Source organism: Canis lupus, chromosome 30 (assembly GCF_003254725.2).
Source record: "Canis lupus dingo isolate Sandy chromosome 30, ASM325472v2, whole genome shotgun sequence".
Classification (NCBI taxonomy): Eukaryota; Metazoa; Chordata; class Mammalia; order Carnivora; family Canidae; genus Canis; species Canis lupus.
Window position 1 is genome coordinate 32,001,256 of NC_064272.1, and position 16,741 is coordinate 32,017,996.

General features: G+C 36.4%; 1 protein-coding gene across 8 annotated transcripts in view; it reads left to right on the forward strand.

The window, feature by feature from the left end:
• Nucleotides 1-16,741, forward strand: part of MAP2K5 (mitogen-activated protein kinase kinase 5) — a 257,106-nt gene that overhangs the window by 104,818 nt on the left and 135,547 nt on the right. For all 8 annotated transcript variants that reach the window (XM_025472372.3, XM_025472373.3, XM_025472374.3 and 5 more), the window contains 2 exons: nucleotides 4,757-4,818; nucleotides 10,684-10,732. In XM_025472372.3, the coding sequence (XP_025328157.1) occupies nucleotides 4,757-4,818; nucleotides 10,684-10,732 (111 nt within the window). The remainder of the gene's footprint in view (nucleotides 1-4,756; nucleotides 4,819-10,683; nucleotides 10,733-16,741) is intronic.

The following is a 16,741-nucleotide window of genomic DNA, read 5'->3' on the forward strand; positions in this document are numbered from 1 at the left end:
TCTCCAGTTCTCATCTCTGTGCTATTTACCACATCAACTGTCCTAAAATTTTATTAACTTTTCCAGATCTGACCTCCTCCTTTCACCTTCAGAGATAATATAGAGTTTCAGGTATGAGCTCTCACAGTTCCTTGTGCATCCACCTGTAGCTTAGCCACACGTGCCCCTTCCTGATTGTCCTTGTACGTGAAGTGCTTCATAAGGTCAGTCCCTCCACATGTACGTCCACTTGGTAGAGTTCTCTCCATCAATCTCCCTCTCTCTTTTGGTTCTTCATTTTCTCTGGTACAGCAAAATGTACCCCAAAAATATATAGACCAAAAACTATGTACCACTGTCTATCATTTCTTCTTTTCCCTTCCCATTGCAGTTAAACTTCTTGACAACTTTCTCCCAACCCTGAGATTGTTCCTTTAGTGTAAATTCTCACTATTTTAATCTCATATTAGTCCTTTATTTCCAAATACTTACTGAGCATTTTCCTATAGACACTGTTCTAAACCTGGGACTTAATTCCTGTCATTATAGCACTTAAATTTTAAAAGGGGAGGCTCAGAAGAAACACACAGTACACTCTCCAAGAGGGATATCTTGTTAGAACATAAAGCATGGCAGGGATGCTATGGGATGACTATGGGAGAGGAGGAGCTACAGAGGATGGTCAGGGATAGCTTTGTCATGGGATTGACATTTTAGCAGAGACTTTAATGTCAATGAGCCACTCAGCAAAGGTCATGGGGAAATGCACCAAGGTGGGAGCAGGCTTGGTATACTCAAGGCCCTACCAGAGTGACTAGCAAGTGATGAGAGGCCCTGGGGCCAAGCAGGGGGCCAGAGAAGTAAGTGGAAACGAGATCGTATAGGCTATGTAAGGAAGTTGTGTTTCCATCTGAATTGGGATGTCAACGGAAATTCAAGGAAGGGAGTGATGTGATATGCCGTCTCATTGAGTAAAACACAAATTCGTTGAATAAAACACAAACTCCTCAGAAATGCTCAAATATAGCATCTCAGAATATATGCCCATGTTTTGAAATTTCCATCTTGGGAATAAATTTTTTTCCCCAAAACCCACATTGTAGAGAAAGAAAGGGAGAATCAAGTATTCCCTTGAGTACTTGAAAGAAAAGGCTCTTTGTTCTTTCAACTAACAGAGGCTAAAAGAGCTTCTTCTGAAATTTTTGCTTATGGTTCAGATTTTAATTTTATTGGTATTGATAATACTATTAATAATACTAATTTAAGGATAATTTTGAGATGAATATGACAGTATTGTTGCTTCTCATTCATTTATATATATTTGTGTGTATCCTACCTGCAAGACACTACCTTATATTTTAGCCTTGTATTAGATTAAGTGCAGACCTTATGCCATGAATCCTTTTAGCTTAGTTACAGGAGAATGATAGCTCTAATTCAAGAGAAGTGTAGAGTTTGGCAGTTGAGAATTTTTTTTTTTTTTTTTTTTTTTTGCTAATCTATTAGCACTCTTCTTCCTGGTTCCAATGTTGGATGGTGGCATGCAATGAAATGACTGGTTAGGGGTGATCTGAGGCTAGGGAAGAGAGAAGTGACAGGCCACAGAGAGGAAACCAGTGACGTCCCCTTACAACCATGAATAAAAGGTTCAAATCAACGTGCAACATAGAAATTAGTTTCTAAATGCCTTGAATACCATTTCTCAGCTAAGATTAACTATCTGAGTGTGTAAGGGTAATATCACATTACATTAAACTGTAAAAAAGTTCACATGTGATTCTCAAGCTCTATGATGTTACAGGGAAACCTTTTAAATGTTTGGGTTCAAAGACTGAGACCTTTCCTGAGCTCTACCATCAACTGACTCATGGCTGTGACTAGAAAACTTATCTTTCTGGGACTGAGTTTCCTCCGTAGCATTAATGTTGGATGATTTGAAGAGTCTAAGAATTATCTTTTTGGGCTAGGCCTGTAGGGTAGAAATGATAGTAAAACTCAGTGATAATTCAACTGAAAACTCTCATTTTTAGCCTAAGAATAATTTAATCACACAAAGAGAACTTATTAAACTAAATAGAAACTCTTGATTCTGAGTGGATCTGACGGTGATCTCTAATGACTATGTCAAGGACAGGATGAATGTGATGACACAAAGCCAGTACATAAAGCTTTACCCATGTAGATGGCTAAGGAGAGTGGAATATAACTGACAGTAAATGGATTTTTGCCTCAAAATGAAATTCTTTTTTGGCTTGTTCTACCAATAAAGATAGTAATGTAATCTTTGGCTTTTCCATTTAGCTTGTTGTCTATTGATTGTCTGTTTGGTTAATTAAACTCTGATTTATATCTTATGTAAAAAAAAAATCTCCTCTTAGGACTTCTTACTAGTATATGTGAATGGATCTGCACCTCCGACTTTTGAGCCACTCAACCTTCCTTTCCCTTCACAAGGGATTGGTCCGATACACTGTATTTGTCGGTCTTCCAAATACCAGCATGTAAAGCTTGATCTTCTTGAGACTGTTTATCTTTGCAATTTGCTAATTCATTTGAAAGATCAATGAGAACATGAAAGGTTCTCTTATCATATTTTCACTTTTATTGCATCTATAATAAAAATGTTATTTTAGTAAATAAAGATGGCTCAGTTCATTGCAGAGGTGTTTTTTTTTTTTTTTCCATTATCTTCAGGTAGCACCCAGAGCCAAAGCCAAAGCATATGAAGTTAAGTCACACTGTGGTTTTTCCAGCTTCTTTTAAGAATCTGGAAGCTACAAGTCCGAGTTACCTAAAGAAGTGATCATTTTTCTGATAAATACAAAGTCAGTAGCTTTATAGATAGGCAATATATATAATTCATTTTTAAAAAACATTTAATTTATTCATTCCTGAGAGAGAGAGAGAGAGGCAGAGACACAGGCAGAGGGAGAAGCAAGCTCCTCACAAGGAGCCCAATGTGGGACTTGATCCCGGACCCCAGGATCGTGCCCTGAGCCAAAGGCAGATGCTCAACCGCTGAGCCACCCAGGTGTCCCTATAATTCATTTCTATAGGAAAAAATATTTTTTCTGATACTCATAGGAGAACTTGTCATATAAAAATATTTATATTTGTAAAATATGCATCACTTTAAACAAGTAACATGCTCCATTTTAGTATCACATGAGACATACTTATAAATCATCCAGTAGTAAAGTAGTTAAATATGAATTTTTAACTTCTGATTGAAATGGAAATTATTTCTCAAATATCCTGGATAATTCCCTTATAGAACTGAAAGACTAGGGGTACCTAGGTGGCTCAGTCACTTAAGCATCTGCCTTCGGCTCAGGTCATGATTCTGGGGTCCTGGGATCAAGCCTTGCATCACATTAGGCTTCCTGTACAGTGGGGAGCCTGCTTCTCCCTTTCCCTCTGCCCCTTCCCTCTCATGCTCCCATGCATATTTGCTCATATTCACGCTCTCTCTCTCTCTCTCTCTCTTTCTCTCTCTCTCTCATGTGCTCTCTGTCAAATAAATAAATAAAATCTTAAAAAAATGGAAAGACTACACCTCAATTTGACTCAAAGAAGGGTTATTACATATTGTTAAATAGCTCTCATATAATTTTATCATTAGTATGAGTGAAGTAGTGATACTTTGCATGTCTTTCTGAAATTCTTATATTACCTGTGTGAGATTGAAAACGTAACAACCAAAAAAAAATTTTTTTTAATAAAAAAAAAAAAGAAAATGTAACAACCATACCCAAATTTACACCTCCAAGTGAATATTCGTTCCTTTAAAATAGCTAGCTGGGAAAGCTGTTAAATTATTTCAATGATGTTACTGTTGGTATGGTCTCTTCTTTTGAAACTCCTTTCAGAGCAACTATACCTATTGGTGAAGTTCAAGGGGATTTTAATTTATCTGTTTATTCATTTGACAGATATTTATCAAATAGCAACTATCTGCTAGTTATCCTTATTTCTAGATTGATGAAAACTTAAAACCAACAAGCAACATGCCCCTGGCCTTCTGTTTACAGTCTAATGGTTTTAGTTTGTGGAACTGCTAAAAACTGGATTTGGTAAAGATGAAGGATGTTAGTGAATACCATTTTAGTGAAAGATCTTATGCTGCAAGGAGATTGGTTTTTCTTTTTTACTTAGTAAAATGGTTTTCAAAGTGGTATCAAAAAGAATTTTTAAAACAAAATTCAAACCATTTTGAACTCTTAAAGTATCTTTGGAATAGACTGATTGCTTGTCTTGGTACTTAATTTGAAGAATAACATTCATTTAGATAGTTGTTAATATTACTATTTTACTTTTTTAGCTTTTTAATGTATATTTTGGATCTTATATTAGCCACATTTTGTTTGGTTAATATGAAAATTCTAAGACAGAGTCCTGGATTATATTTGAGAAAACTGTTACACAAGGTAGCTACTTAAATAGGGTTGACCTCTTGATCTTTAGTTTTGTGTATATATTTAATTTTACATAAAGTGCAGAGGCATGGCCTGCCCTTGACTAGTTTCTTTCAGTTTGTGCATGTATGTGATTATACACCTGGAAATAAAATGGAAATACCTAGTTATGCTTCATCTGGAAGTATGATATTATGTCATAATAAAATTGGACTAAAAACCAATTCTACCCTTGACATCCAATGCACAGTGTAAAAAGAAGAGAAGAAAAAAAAATTCTCACAGAGAATACACAGAGGAGGAGCCCAATGCAGTATTGTGGTGGTTTTATTTATAATAATCCAACATATCTGTCTCTACAGGGGGATCCTTGGATGTATATAGAAAAATTCCAGAGCATGTCCTTGGAAGAATTGCAATAGCAGTGAGTATATATGGCTTCAACCTTATAAATTTTGGGTGATTTAATCCTTCTAGTCAAGTCTATTCTCCTTATATCCTCAGGATGTTTTCTTTTTCTTCAATCCTTATTGACCTCCAGGGCCTTCTCTCTCTCTCTCTTTTTTAAGATTATTTATTTATGTATTTGAGAGAATGAGAGTGTAAGAGCATGAGCCAAGGGGGAGGGGCAGACAGAGAAGGAGACCAGGTTCCCCACTCAGCGGGGAGCCCCACACCAGTCTTGATCCCAGGATCCCAAAATCATGACCTGAGCCGAAGGTACATGCTTAGCCAACTGAGCCACCCAGGCACCGCTGACAGGGCCTTCTTAACTCTCTTGTCATTTTTGCTTTTTCTTGTTTTCATAGACCAACCCACAATAATAACATAATCACATGACATGCTTCAGACTTACGGGTTCTGTGACCTATTTTATTTTCATGTGTATACTGACCTTAGTACACTTGTTAACCAGTAAAATTTCCAGGTTCTTCAACAAGGAAACAGTTTGGGGGACATTTTGTAGTTATAGGCATATGATTAGAAAATACATTTCAAGTCCAAATTGTTAGAATAAAACTATTTATAAAAAACACTACTTTATTTTTAAAGATTTTTGCATACTTTTTGTGTTCTTGGTTTTTCGTTTTTTCACCAACTATACCTAGGAATTTATTCCCTTTGTGATTAAAAGCAGTTTTTCTGTTTTCTAAATTCACACATAAATCGATGAAATAACTAAACTGACATTACTATAAGCTCCACATTTGAAATTTGGAATAATATAGGCTAAACAACATTTGAGAAAAGTCATGGGGTGGTGTAATAGTAAACAGTTGCTAAACTAAAGGCTCTCTGATAACTTAAGCAGTCTAATGCAGAACAAAGAGATTATATCATGTACCATTTAATTAAATGGCTGCTTTTCGCATTCATTATACATCAAACTGACAACTCAAATCCTTTAATCCAACATGGACACTTATTTAGTCTTAGTTCATTGTAATTCACAGCTTTCCTTTTTTCTTTCTAATTACTAGTGTGAACTGCCCAGGGTGATGAGAACTTTCTTTTCTGATGCTATTGCTAAGTAGCTTCTAATCTACATGTTTAGGTAGATGAGTTTAGTATGAAATTTGAGTACCTAAGTCACTATTTTAGATGAAAATAAAAATGTTTCATTTCCTCTTTTAATCTCAGAGGGGAATGAATGCTTTGTGGCTTTTGGCAGTTCTTGGCTCTAAAGTTTAATAACACGTATAATAAAGGGCAAAAAAAGGCAAGGATACCAATTGAAAAAGAAAAAAGTATATGAGTTCTATATACTCAATTATGTGTTGAACTTGGCTAAAATAGGAATCTGCCTTCTTCAGTTAGAGAAGCATGTTCTTCCTAGACTTCATAAATCTTACCTCCCTCTTGTATAGGGCATCCACACAAGGCCATTGGTCTTTTCAATTCTACTGGAATGAGAAGCCTGCAAAGTGAATGGAGTCAGCAAAAAATAATAATAATAATAATCTGGCTTCAAATACTGTGGTTACCTATTGGGTAATCAAAAATATGACAGAAATTATTTTACTGAAAGGCACTTATAAAATAAGTGCTAGCCCAAAGCATTGTTTACATTTGCCCTTACATTTTTAAAAATTAGGGTTTTTTCCCCCCTAAAATGTGTCCAGTTTCTTTAGCTTTTATGGCTCATCAGGTCATAGTAATGAAAACTGCCTGTGGCCAGAGTAAAAGAAATGCTTTTGATAATTTTGCTCTTCATCTGCCACTTTTTATAAACTCTGCTGGGGTCTAAGCTTGTATAATGCCTCCAAAGCATATTTTTAAAAAGTAATTTGATTAGGCTACAAACTTGGATAATCCTTTGTTGCAGCTCACACACACAAATGGAAGGATTCCCCCAATCAAAATAAGACTAGCAAATTGATGGTTTGTAGGTCATGGTTTGCAGCATAAATATTCTCGCAGCCTGACTGAGTTTCCAGTATCCTTAGTTGTCTTTCTTCTACTGTTCTGAAGACAGATCTGCATTGTTCCCTTGAGTTCCCTCTACGAGGCTGAGAAAGCACATGGGTGCTCTTTGCCATGTCAGAAGCAACAGAATCAGATGAACAAGGAGAGAAATAGGTGTTTATTAAATACCTCCTTGTGCCAATTGTTGATTGTTTTATGTGTAAATATTGTATCATTTAGTCTTTATAGAAAACTCTGTAAATTGTAGGTTATTGATCATATTTTATACATGTGCAAGATGAAGTGTAGGACAGTTCAAGTTATCTATAACTAATCAGTAAAGATTTAAACCCAGTGCTGTTTCACCCCAGGCCTCATGCTCTTTCACTGTGCTTTCCTAAGAGGATGAAAAAAAAGGAGAGGAAGGGCTGAAAAGGAGAACAGGGTTAAAGAGAAAAAAATAAAGAGAAAAGAAAGAGAAATATATGAGAAAGGAGTGGAGTGACACATACAATTGCTTCAGATTCTTTTCATGTCTTAGAATCATATCTAGGCATCTATCTCTTCCTCCCAAAGTTAGCTTTATTTTCCGGGTTCCAATAATCTAGCATGCTGCAGATGCCCAAAGATCCAAGGTTTGTTACAGGATGGACCCCTGTCAGCCTGTATGATATGCTGTTCAAATTTTCTCTTGTAGGATATATGGCAAGAGAATATTTTTCTAGGAAAAAAAAATTCACATAAATTGGCTGATTTCAGCCTTCCAACTTGCTCAGTGATTTTTACCTGCTTCTATTTGAACATGGTCTCCTAGAAAGAGGAATGCCTTTCTGCCATTCCCTGCCATCCTGGTGCATTTTATTTTTCCTTTCATTTCTGAAGCAATGACACTGTGTACTGTATTTTGAGTGCTAATGTTGATTGAAGTTGTCCCTGAAAGGATGTGCACTTGACATGTCAAGGAGTGAGTGATTGACAGCAGATATAAGTACTTTTAGTGTCAAGGCTTTGTCAAGTTATTGTTGTGAAACCTGACCTACTGAATACCAATAATATCCTCTAGAATTTCAATGGACAGATTTCTAGCCCCCTGTACACTGCTTTTTATATGCTTCTAAAGGAAAATGTAGTCTATATTGACAAAGTTGGAAGAATAATACATTCTTTTTGAAGCTCTAATAAGATTCATAATTTTAGTAAGTATCATGAAATCAGTATTTGGTTTTACTTTTTTTCTGCCGGATTATCTGAATATATCAATTGCCTTCCCTTCATGTGTTTTCTGGCTATTCCTTTTTTCTGGGACCAATTTTTAGTGGTGAACCATCTTTAATGGGAAGGTTGTATAATATGCAACTAAGCTCCTAACTTGAGAAGTTTAACCCTATTTCCAGAACTCAGCGGTGGTTACTTCTATGCTAAATAAGATGGCCTCCTCCTACTACTCAAAGAGTACATTGTTTTCATTATTGTTGTTATTTTTTTATATTGTTGTTATTTTTGTAAACATTTAAGGAAATGCTTTTGCCTGTTGGTTGTCATTATTACTATTATGATATTTTCTCTTTTTTTCCTACTGTCTTACTGTCCAGAACAATGTGTTTAATTGAAATGTCACTTATTCCAAATCCTGGAAGAAATAATCTGCTATAAAAATGGATTCGGTTCTCTTAAAACAGACAAACTTACCGTGGAAGTGTTCATAACTTACTAGCAGATATTTCAGGAGAATATCCCCCTCTAAGAAAACAATTAGAATGTTAATTTCTGCTGAACATGAATTGATATATATTTTACCTTTTTCTAGATCTTTAGTATTTGGAAATTTTTTTATCCCTTTGCATTTCTGTTTTTAGTATTGCTCTTAGTCTTTCTTGATCAACTAAAATCCTTTCATATTTAGCCCCAATCATCTTTTCATCATTTTCAAAATATGTATAATGGTAGGTTTCCTTATTTTTATAGTCTTGACTCTCCTAAAATTTTCTATAATGGTGGGTACTTTTAAATTCTTGAGTGATAGTGGTTCATTCATTGTATCTGATATTAAATTATGAATAGTCAGCCCTGAAATTGATATGTTCATACTCATGCACATACAGGGTCAGTAGGTGTGAATAAAAACACATGCACCCCCTTTTACAACCATTTCTATAAAAAGATTGCTAAAGCATTTAGTGATTAAACTTCCCACATAAAAGGCAGCACTTGTACCCATGTACTTAGGGTCTTAGAAACATCTTTTTTTCAGAATCTTATTTGACTAATTACTCTTAACATAAGCTGTTCAATCAAAACTCCAATCTTATTTGAATGTTTGTATTTTCTCACTTTCTTTTCTTTCTTTTTTTTTTTTTTTAGAAATTTTATTTTATTTTATTTAAAAGATTTTATTTATTTATTCATGAGAGACACAGAGAGACAGAGAGACAGAAACACTGGCAGAGGGAGAAGCAGGCTCCATGCAGGGAGCCCAGTGTGGGACCCGATCCAGGATCGGGATTCTGGGATCACGCTCTGAGCCTTTCAAAGGCAGATGCTCAACCACTGAGCCACCCAGGTGTCCCTCTCACTTTATTTTCTTGACCTGCCCTTTAAGCATCTTGCATCCGCCAGACTGGCTTGTAAGGCTAATCATCTTGATATACTGATGATATACTTGATATACTACTTGAGTATCATTTAAAACATTTTTTTGGAAACTTTTTAAAAAATTATTTTAAATTTACAGAGAAGTTGTGAGATGCTTCCTCCAGATGCCCCAGTTATTAACAGTTAACTACATTTGGTTAAAAAAATATATATATATACATTTATGTATTTTTTTACATAAATGTATATATATTTGGTTAAAAAAATATATATATATACATTTATGTATTTTTTTACATAAATATACATTACACACACACACACACACACACACACACACACCGACACATACACATATGTATTCTTTTCCTGAAACCTTTGAGGGTAAGTTGCAGATATGGCACTTTACCCCTAAATACTTCAGCTATATATTTCCTAAGAACAAGGACATTCTCTCACATCATCACTGTATACTGATCAAAATCAGGAAATTAGCATTGATTGGTACAAAACTATTATCTAATCAGCAGTCCTAACTCAGATTTTGCCAGTTGTCCAGTAATAATACCCTTTCTAGACCAAAAGAATAAAAATCTCTGGTCCAGCATTCAGTCTAGGATTACACATTGTATTTAGTTGTCACATCTCTGGTCTCTTTTAACCCAGAGCAGTCTCAGTGTTTCTATGTCTTTCCTGACCTTCCTTGATCTTTTTGAAGAGTACGAGGCCCCAGCACTTGGACTGTATATTTTTACCTTGGCCTGAACACTTTCGTCTCTTTCCTTCACATCATTTGAATCTGTTACTTAGAGCTCAGCACTTCAGTAAAGTCTTCCTGATTATGGGCAAGAAAAGCCATCTCTGTTCCACCCATTGCCTTCATTCATTAACTTTCAAAAAAATGTCTTTCTTAATCATAAATATCATGACTTTAAAAAAAATCCACATTCAGAAGTATAGAAAAGGAAAGCCTTTCCTCCCTGCCCACACCACCAACTGAAGATGTAGTAGATGTACTTCTAGGTCATCTTACATGCATAGACATTCATTTTTTTCATTTACCATGCTTTAGCTTCAGGACACTCTAAGCCCACAAAAGGAAGGGGGGCTGTAGCTTATACACTTGACATCCTCAAAGAGCCTGGTGCAGAAATGGGAGACATTCAATAAATGCATATTGGGGTTTTCAGAGTTTTAAATGAAAAACTGTGGTTGATAATGATTATGTGTATAAATGTGGAAAGTTCCTGATAAAAATCATCATTGTGCTGTTTCTCTTTCTTAAATTTAGGTTGTTAAAGGCCTTACCTACTTGTGGAGTTTAAAGATTTTACATAGAGGTACGTACTGTGCTTATGAGTTCTGACTTAATTGTGAGGTTGGGTGGGGAGCTCTCCAGACACTTTGATTTTTAAATAAAATAAATGATCTGATATTTAAGCCAACTGATATATTTGGTAGTCAAAAAGATGGCTGCCTTATCAATGTTTTTCTTATTTTCTCTTTCAGCTGCTCTGATTTAGATTATGAGCATAGTATTTTTGTGGGTACCAAACATGTAAAAAGATATTTCATAGTATTTGAAAGTGACGGGATCTTATTCTAATCTCTAACTCTAGTTATTGCAAAGCCTTCATTTTCTATACAAGTGCATCCCTTCCTCTTATTAACACTCCAGGTATCACCAGATGCTGTTCCTTAAGAGATGGCTTCACCTACCTTGAAAGTAAAACTTTAAATAAGGAATCAGTGAATGCATCAGAAATTAGTTCCCCGGTCTGTTAACAGAACACAGGAGAAAAATAATCAGATAACTGTTGAATGTTGTAGAAGGAACCCACCTCTGTATTTCCAGCGTTCCCAAAATGTCTGAATTCATTTGGAGCAAATTATTAAATGAGAAACATGACTAGAGCAAAACAACTTTAGAGCCTCATATCACTAACAGTACTGTTTAATTTTACACATCTGTTTAGTCCCGCTTTATGCACATTTGGGGAATGCAACAGCATACACATTAGATGTGATTAAAGGAAAGATTTTTTTTTTTTTTTTTTAAGGTATAGGCTTTGCGAGAGGAAACAATGGATGCTTTTAATTGTATCACATCTGTCACTAAGGGTTGTTTTTGTTTTGGTTGTTTTAATATCCTAGTGATTTCAGATTTCTTCTTAAATCCCTCATCCTCTTTTGAAGAGGGTGTGTAGATTTTGACAAGTAAAACTTGCAGCTCTTGAAGGTGTTTATGCAGATTAAATAGAATAATAAACGAAAATTTCTCGTAAAGCTAGTCCCATCTATCTCTAGAGTATAGTTGGTGCAAAATGTAGACATGCAGGGTGGGTGAGCTGAGTGTTACTTAGTGTTAGTGTTACTTAGTGTTACTCTTCCTGGGAAGAAATCATCATGTGAACACATCTGGTGGGTAAGAAAACCAATGGAGCATTTTCACCACCAAGGTTAAGAGAGAATGGTATTTAACATAATATGACCTATATTGCTTCTAGTCCTTGTACTCCCACCTCCCCACACTCACCCACTCATAAAGTGGTAATAGCCATTTTAATAGCAGTTAACACACTGGTCAGTTGTTGTCATTTTATTGACTTTTATGGACATCTGCTATCCATTTGACAAAGGAACCCGAGGAAGGCATCAATTCTCAATAGCAAAGCCTTCATTAAAAGGACCTTGCCATGGAAATGCAGACATTACTGTTAAAGTGATCCTTAGGATCATCCTATATTCTAGGCATATAGCATACTTCTGGCTTATAGTGAAGTCTTCCTAGCCATAACTTTCTGTGAGCAATCTTAGTAGTAGTAAGAATTATAGTGATAGGGAAATACTGTTTAGTTGTTCTGCAGTCATCTTCGTTTTTTCTTCTTTGCAATCACTGATTTTAGTTTTACTGTTTGTTTTGGAGAAATAATTGAATTTTTCTTTGAAATGGGATCTTGATAGGCATATTTCAAATGGACTTATGCCTAGGATCTAAAAATAAAGTCTAAGGTGTATATCAGATTCCCAGAACAAGCATCTGTAATCACATGGGCAAGCGTGGTTGACCAGAGCCTCTCAGAGGTCCTCCCCGCTCTGGATGCAACTTGATCTAAAAAACGGTTCTTGGGCAGGCCTGGTCGCTCAGCGGTTTAGGGCCACATTCAGCCCAGGGCCTGATCCTGGAGACCTGGGATCTAGTCCCTTGTTGGGCTCCCTGCTTCTCCCTTTGCCTGTGTCTCTGCCTCTCTCTCTCTCTCTCTGTGTCTCTCATGAATAAATTAAAAAAAAAAAAAAGGTTCTTAGGTCATTTACTGCAAAGTCTTCACTTTCTTTCTTTCTTTAAAAAATATTTATTTGAGAGAGAGAGAGGGAGAAAGAGAGAGAGAGAGAGAGAGCAAGCCCAAGTGGGGGAGGAGCATGGGGAGAGGGAGAAGCAGAATCCTTGTGGAGCAGGGAGCCTGATGCAGAGCCCCATATGGGGCTCAGTCCCAGGACTCGGGGATCATAATCTGAACTGAAGCAGACACTTAACCAACTAGGCCCCCCAGCACCCCAAAAACCTTCCCTTTCTTTATAATTGCATACCTTCCTCTTATTAACATTTCAGATATCACCATACACTGTTCCTTAAGAGATTGCTTCACATACCTTGATGGCCTTAATGGCTTTCTTGACTGAGGACATAAAGGTTTCAGAAAGGAATCCTGGACTTTTACTTCTCTTTTCAGCCTTTGCTGGCCGGCTCAGTTCCTACATCACCCCTACTCTGCTATGCCACTAGTTAAGGGAAGAAGATACCTGTGAGGGGCTAAGTGGGGACATTGGGAATAGGCCAACAAGCCCTCCCACAGGATTTCAGTTTTAAACAAATCCCATGGATGAATGTGCATCTGCATCTATCTAAATGGAAAGGCTAATGAATGACAGTGTGGTGAACACTTATTCCCTATAATTATGGGTCCTCAACTAAAGAAATAATATGCTGTGGTAATATACCTCATTAAATATATTTATCTGCTTAGCTTTAGAGTTTCCTAGTTATTTATGGAAACTTTTGCCTTCTGGATTTAAAAGCATGTGTTTTTATTGAAGAGTGGAAGAAGCCAGGTGTCCCTGTAGACTTTTGTGAAGCATTGTAATGAGAAATTTACTCCAGACTGAGTAGTTGTTAACTTAATATTTTAGAGGTTTTGTCCATATTTAATAACTTGGATTCCATAAAAATAAGATTAAAGATGCCTTTTTATTTACCAAAAAGCTATTTAATTTTCTCCCTGATTAAAAAATTATGGCTTTTTAGATCAGTTCAATCAGGCAATTAAAGATCAGAGCTTCTAAGTTCAGCTGAGGCAATTAAATAGGTAATATACTTGTTTATACACTTTTGCTATATAAGCTCATTGCTGTACCTTCTTAAAAGCCCATATACTCATTTTTGCTTTCCCTAAATGAATGATGATGGGAATTCTAGCTGAATATGTGTCACATTGTCAAATCAAAGGCAGTGGTCCTTTTGCAGGGGTGGAGGCGGGGGAGGGCTGCTATAGGTACTGTGAGAACAGAGTGAACAGAAGATGGTGCAGAAAAATGCTCATGAATGATCTAAGTTTTTTTCTGCTTTGTCTTGGTATAAGTACCTGTGTTCTCCTCCAATAATGATATTTTGTTTCCTACAAATGCTGCTCCTAGAGCCAGGGTCTTGTACTTAAGAACACAAATTTTAAAAGGTGATGTAACAGAAATGCATTCAGCTACCTAATAAAAAGAGAGAGAGAAAAAAAAAATTCTCACATTTAAATGGCTTCCTTGGAATACTGCAGTCCTAAATTTTTAGCTGTAAAACATAAATGCATAAATAGTATCTTTTGGAATTTATAAAACACAGTTAATGACCTCCAGACAAGCTGGTGAAAATTAAGAGTCTTTCCTGCAGTGCATGTTCAGTGAGGACTGTAGAGTGGAATGGACTCTGAGCAGCAGCAGTAACAGCCCACCCACCCTGCGGGGCTTGTTAGTCTGGCACAGATTTGTTTCTTTGATGTGTATTATGTCCACTGGACTTTTTTTAGGAATTAAAGTATGACAGTTACTGTTCATAATGGATTATCAAATATTATATTCAATAAGTTTTTTAAATTTTTAAAGATTTTATTTATTTGAGAGAGAGCATGAGTGGGGCAGCGGGGATGGGTAGCAGAGGGAGAAGGAAAGGGAGAGGGAGAAGCAGACACCCGCTGAGCAGGGAGCCCAATGCAGGACTTGATCCCAGGACCCTGAGGTCATGACCTGAGCCAAAGGCAGATGTTCTTCTGACTGAGCCACCCAGATGCCCCATCAATAAGGTTTTACTATTGTTTATTTTGTTCTTTTAAAGACTTGGTTGAGGTATATGTGCAAGTACTTCATAAACTATCAAATGCTAATAATGAGCACAGGTTTTTATTATGTAATAATTATAAATTAATCACTTCATCCAGTTAGTAAACACATACCACTTCTAGATTAAGCTGGGGAGAGAGTTTATTTTTCTTTGTATTACTGGGTCAAGATTTATGAAAACCTTTTCTCTGAGATGTGGTATCACATGAGGAACATAATTATTAAAAATGTTTGAAAGTTCTACCTAGATTAACTACTGTGGAAAATTGTCTTTATTAAACAGCACATGTGTGAGCCCTGTAAGCATAGCATATACTGACTGAGTAAAAACAAAGAAAATGAACAGTGAGAAAGTCTAGTAGACCAGATTTGACATTACAGCAAACATTGCAGCTTAACTTCAAAACATACATCGCCACTAATGAGGTGAGAGCCCTGCATATTAATAAACCTGCAGCTCCAGCCATAGCCATCATTACCCACATCAAACATAAATACAAGATTAACACCTGTGCCATTTCTTTGGAAGATGTGAGAATGCCCTGGCAGTAACTGCTCTCTCTTTCCCTGAGGATAAAAAATAGAAATGGAAGGGTAATGAGAATAGAGCTTAGATTAAGAAAATAAAATTGGCAATCAGGGTAGGGCAATCTTACACAGATGGAGAAGTTTATAGAAAGAAAAAACCTAGATAGTTGGTGTCCCAAGACATTTTTGGTATATATGAACCTGGTTAATTTCATCTGCTTTTTCTACTAGGAGAGTTTTTTAATGTTTTTGTATTTTATAAAAATATTTTTTTAATTTTAAAAAAGATTTTATTGTTTATTTATTAGAGAGAGAGAGAGAGAGAGAGCCCCCACACACATGCGGAAGGGCATGAGCAAGAAGGAGAGGAAGGGCAGAGTGAGAAGGAGAGAATCTTAAGCAGACTCTGCACTGAGCATGGAGTCTGATGCTGGGCTTGATCTCACAATCCTGAGATCGTGACCTGAGCCAAAATCAAGAGTCAGATGATTAACCAACTGAGCCACGTAGGCACCCCTATATATTTAATTTTTTATGTTATTCTGAAGGCAAATGCTATGCAAATAGATATATGTTTAGACAGACTAAGTCTTGTGGTTTCAATATGCATGTTAGAAATGTTATCTTCTACCCCTAGCTTTACTTTTTATAAATCTGGCCTCACACAGATCTTCTAATTGGTGCTACCTTAGATGCCAAAGTCTTGTCATTATGTCATTCATTTAGCATCTATTTCCTACCTACTATGTTCTAGGCACTGCTCTAAGTACTTGGAATACATTAGTATTAAAAAAAAATCCCTCACTCATGGAACACATTCTAACAGGGGTGGAGCAGGGTTGGGAACCAATCCATAAATAATAAACAATAAAAAAGTAAATACAGTGTGTTAGAAGATGGTTAGTAATATGGAGGGGGATAAAAAGTAGATCAGGTGTGGGGCAGCCAAAGGGTAGTACAGTGTTCACCAGGTAGGCCATGTACAGAAGTTGAGATTGGAACAGGTGCTTGGAGGAGGAATAGAGCAGAAGACACCAGGTGGGATGTGTCTGGAGTATTCACAGAAGAGCAAGGAGGCTGGTGTGTTGAGTTAGCAACTATTACAGTAATCCAGATAAGTTACAGAGGCTCAGATCAGGGAGACAGTTGTGAAGATGGGGAGAGGTAGTCAGATTCTGGATATATTTTAAGTATGGAACCAGTAGAATTTCCAATGAATTGCTTGTGGGTATTAAGAGAAAGAAAGGAGTCAAGGTTGCTTCAAGTTTCAGCGGTAGTTCAGTATGCTAAAAAATGTCTCCTGCTACTTTTTTCTGTTAAAAGGCAGCCCTTCACTAAAATTAAAGAGAAAACAGATAATGTAAGTACTGGCAAGAATACAGAGCAGCGGGAACTCTCACACATTGCTGGCAGGAATATGAATATGGTACAGCTGCTTT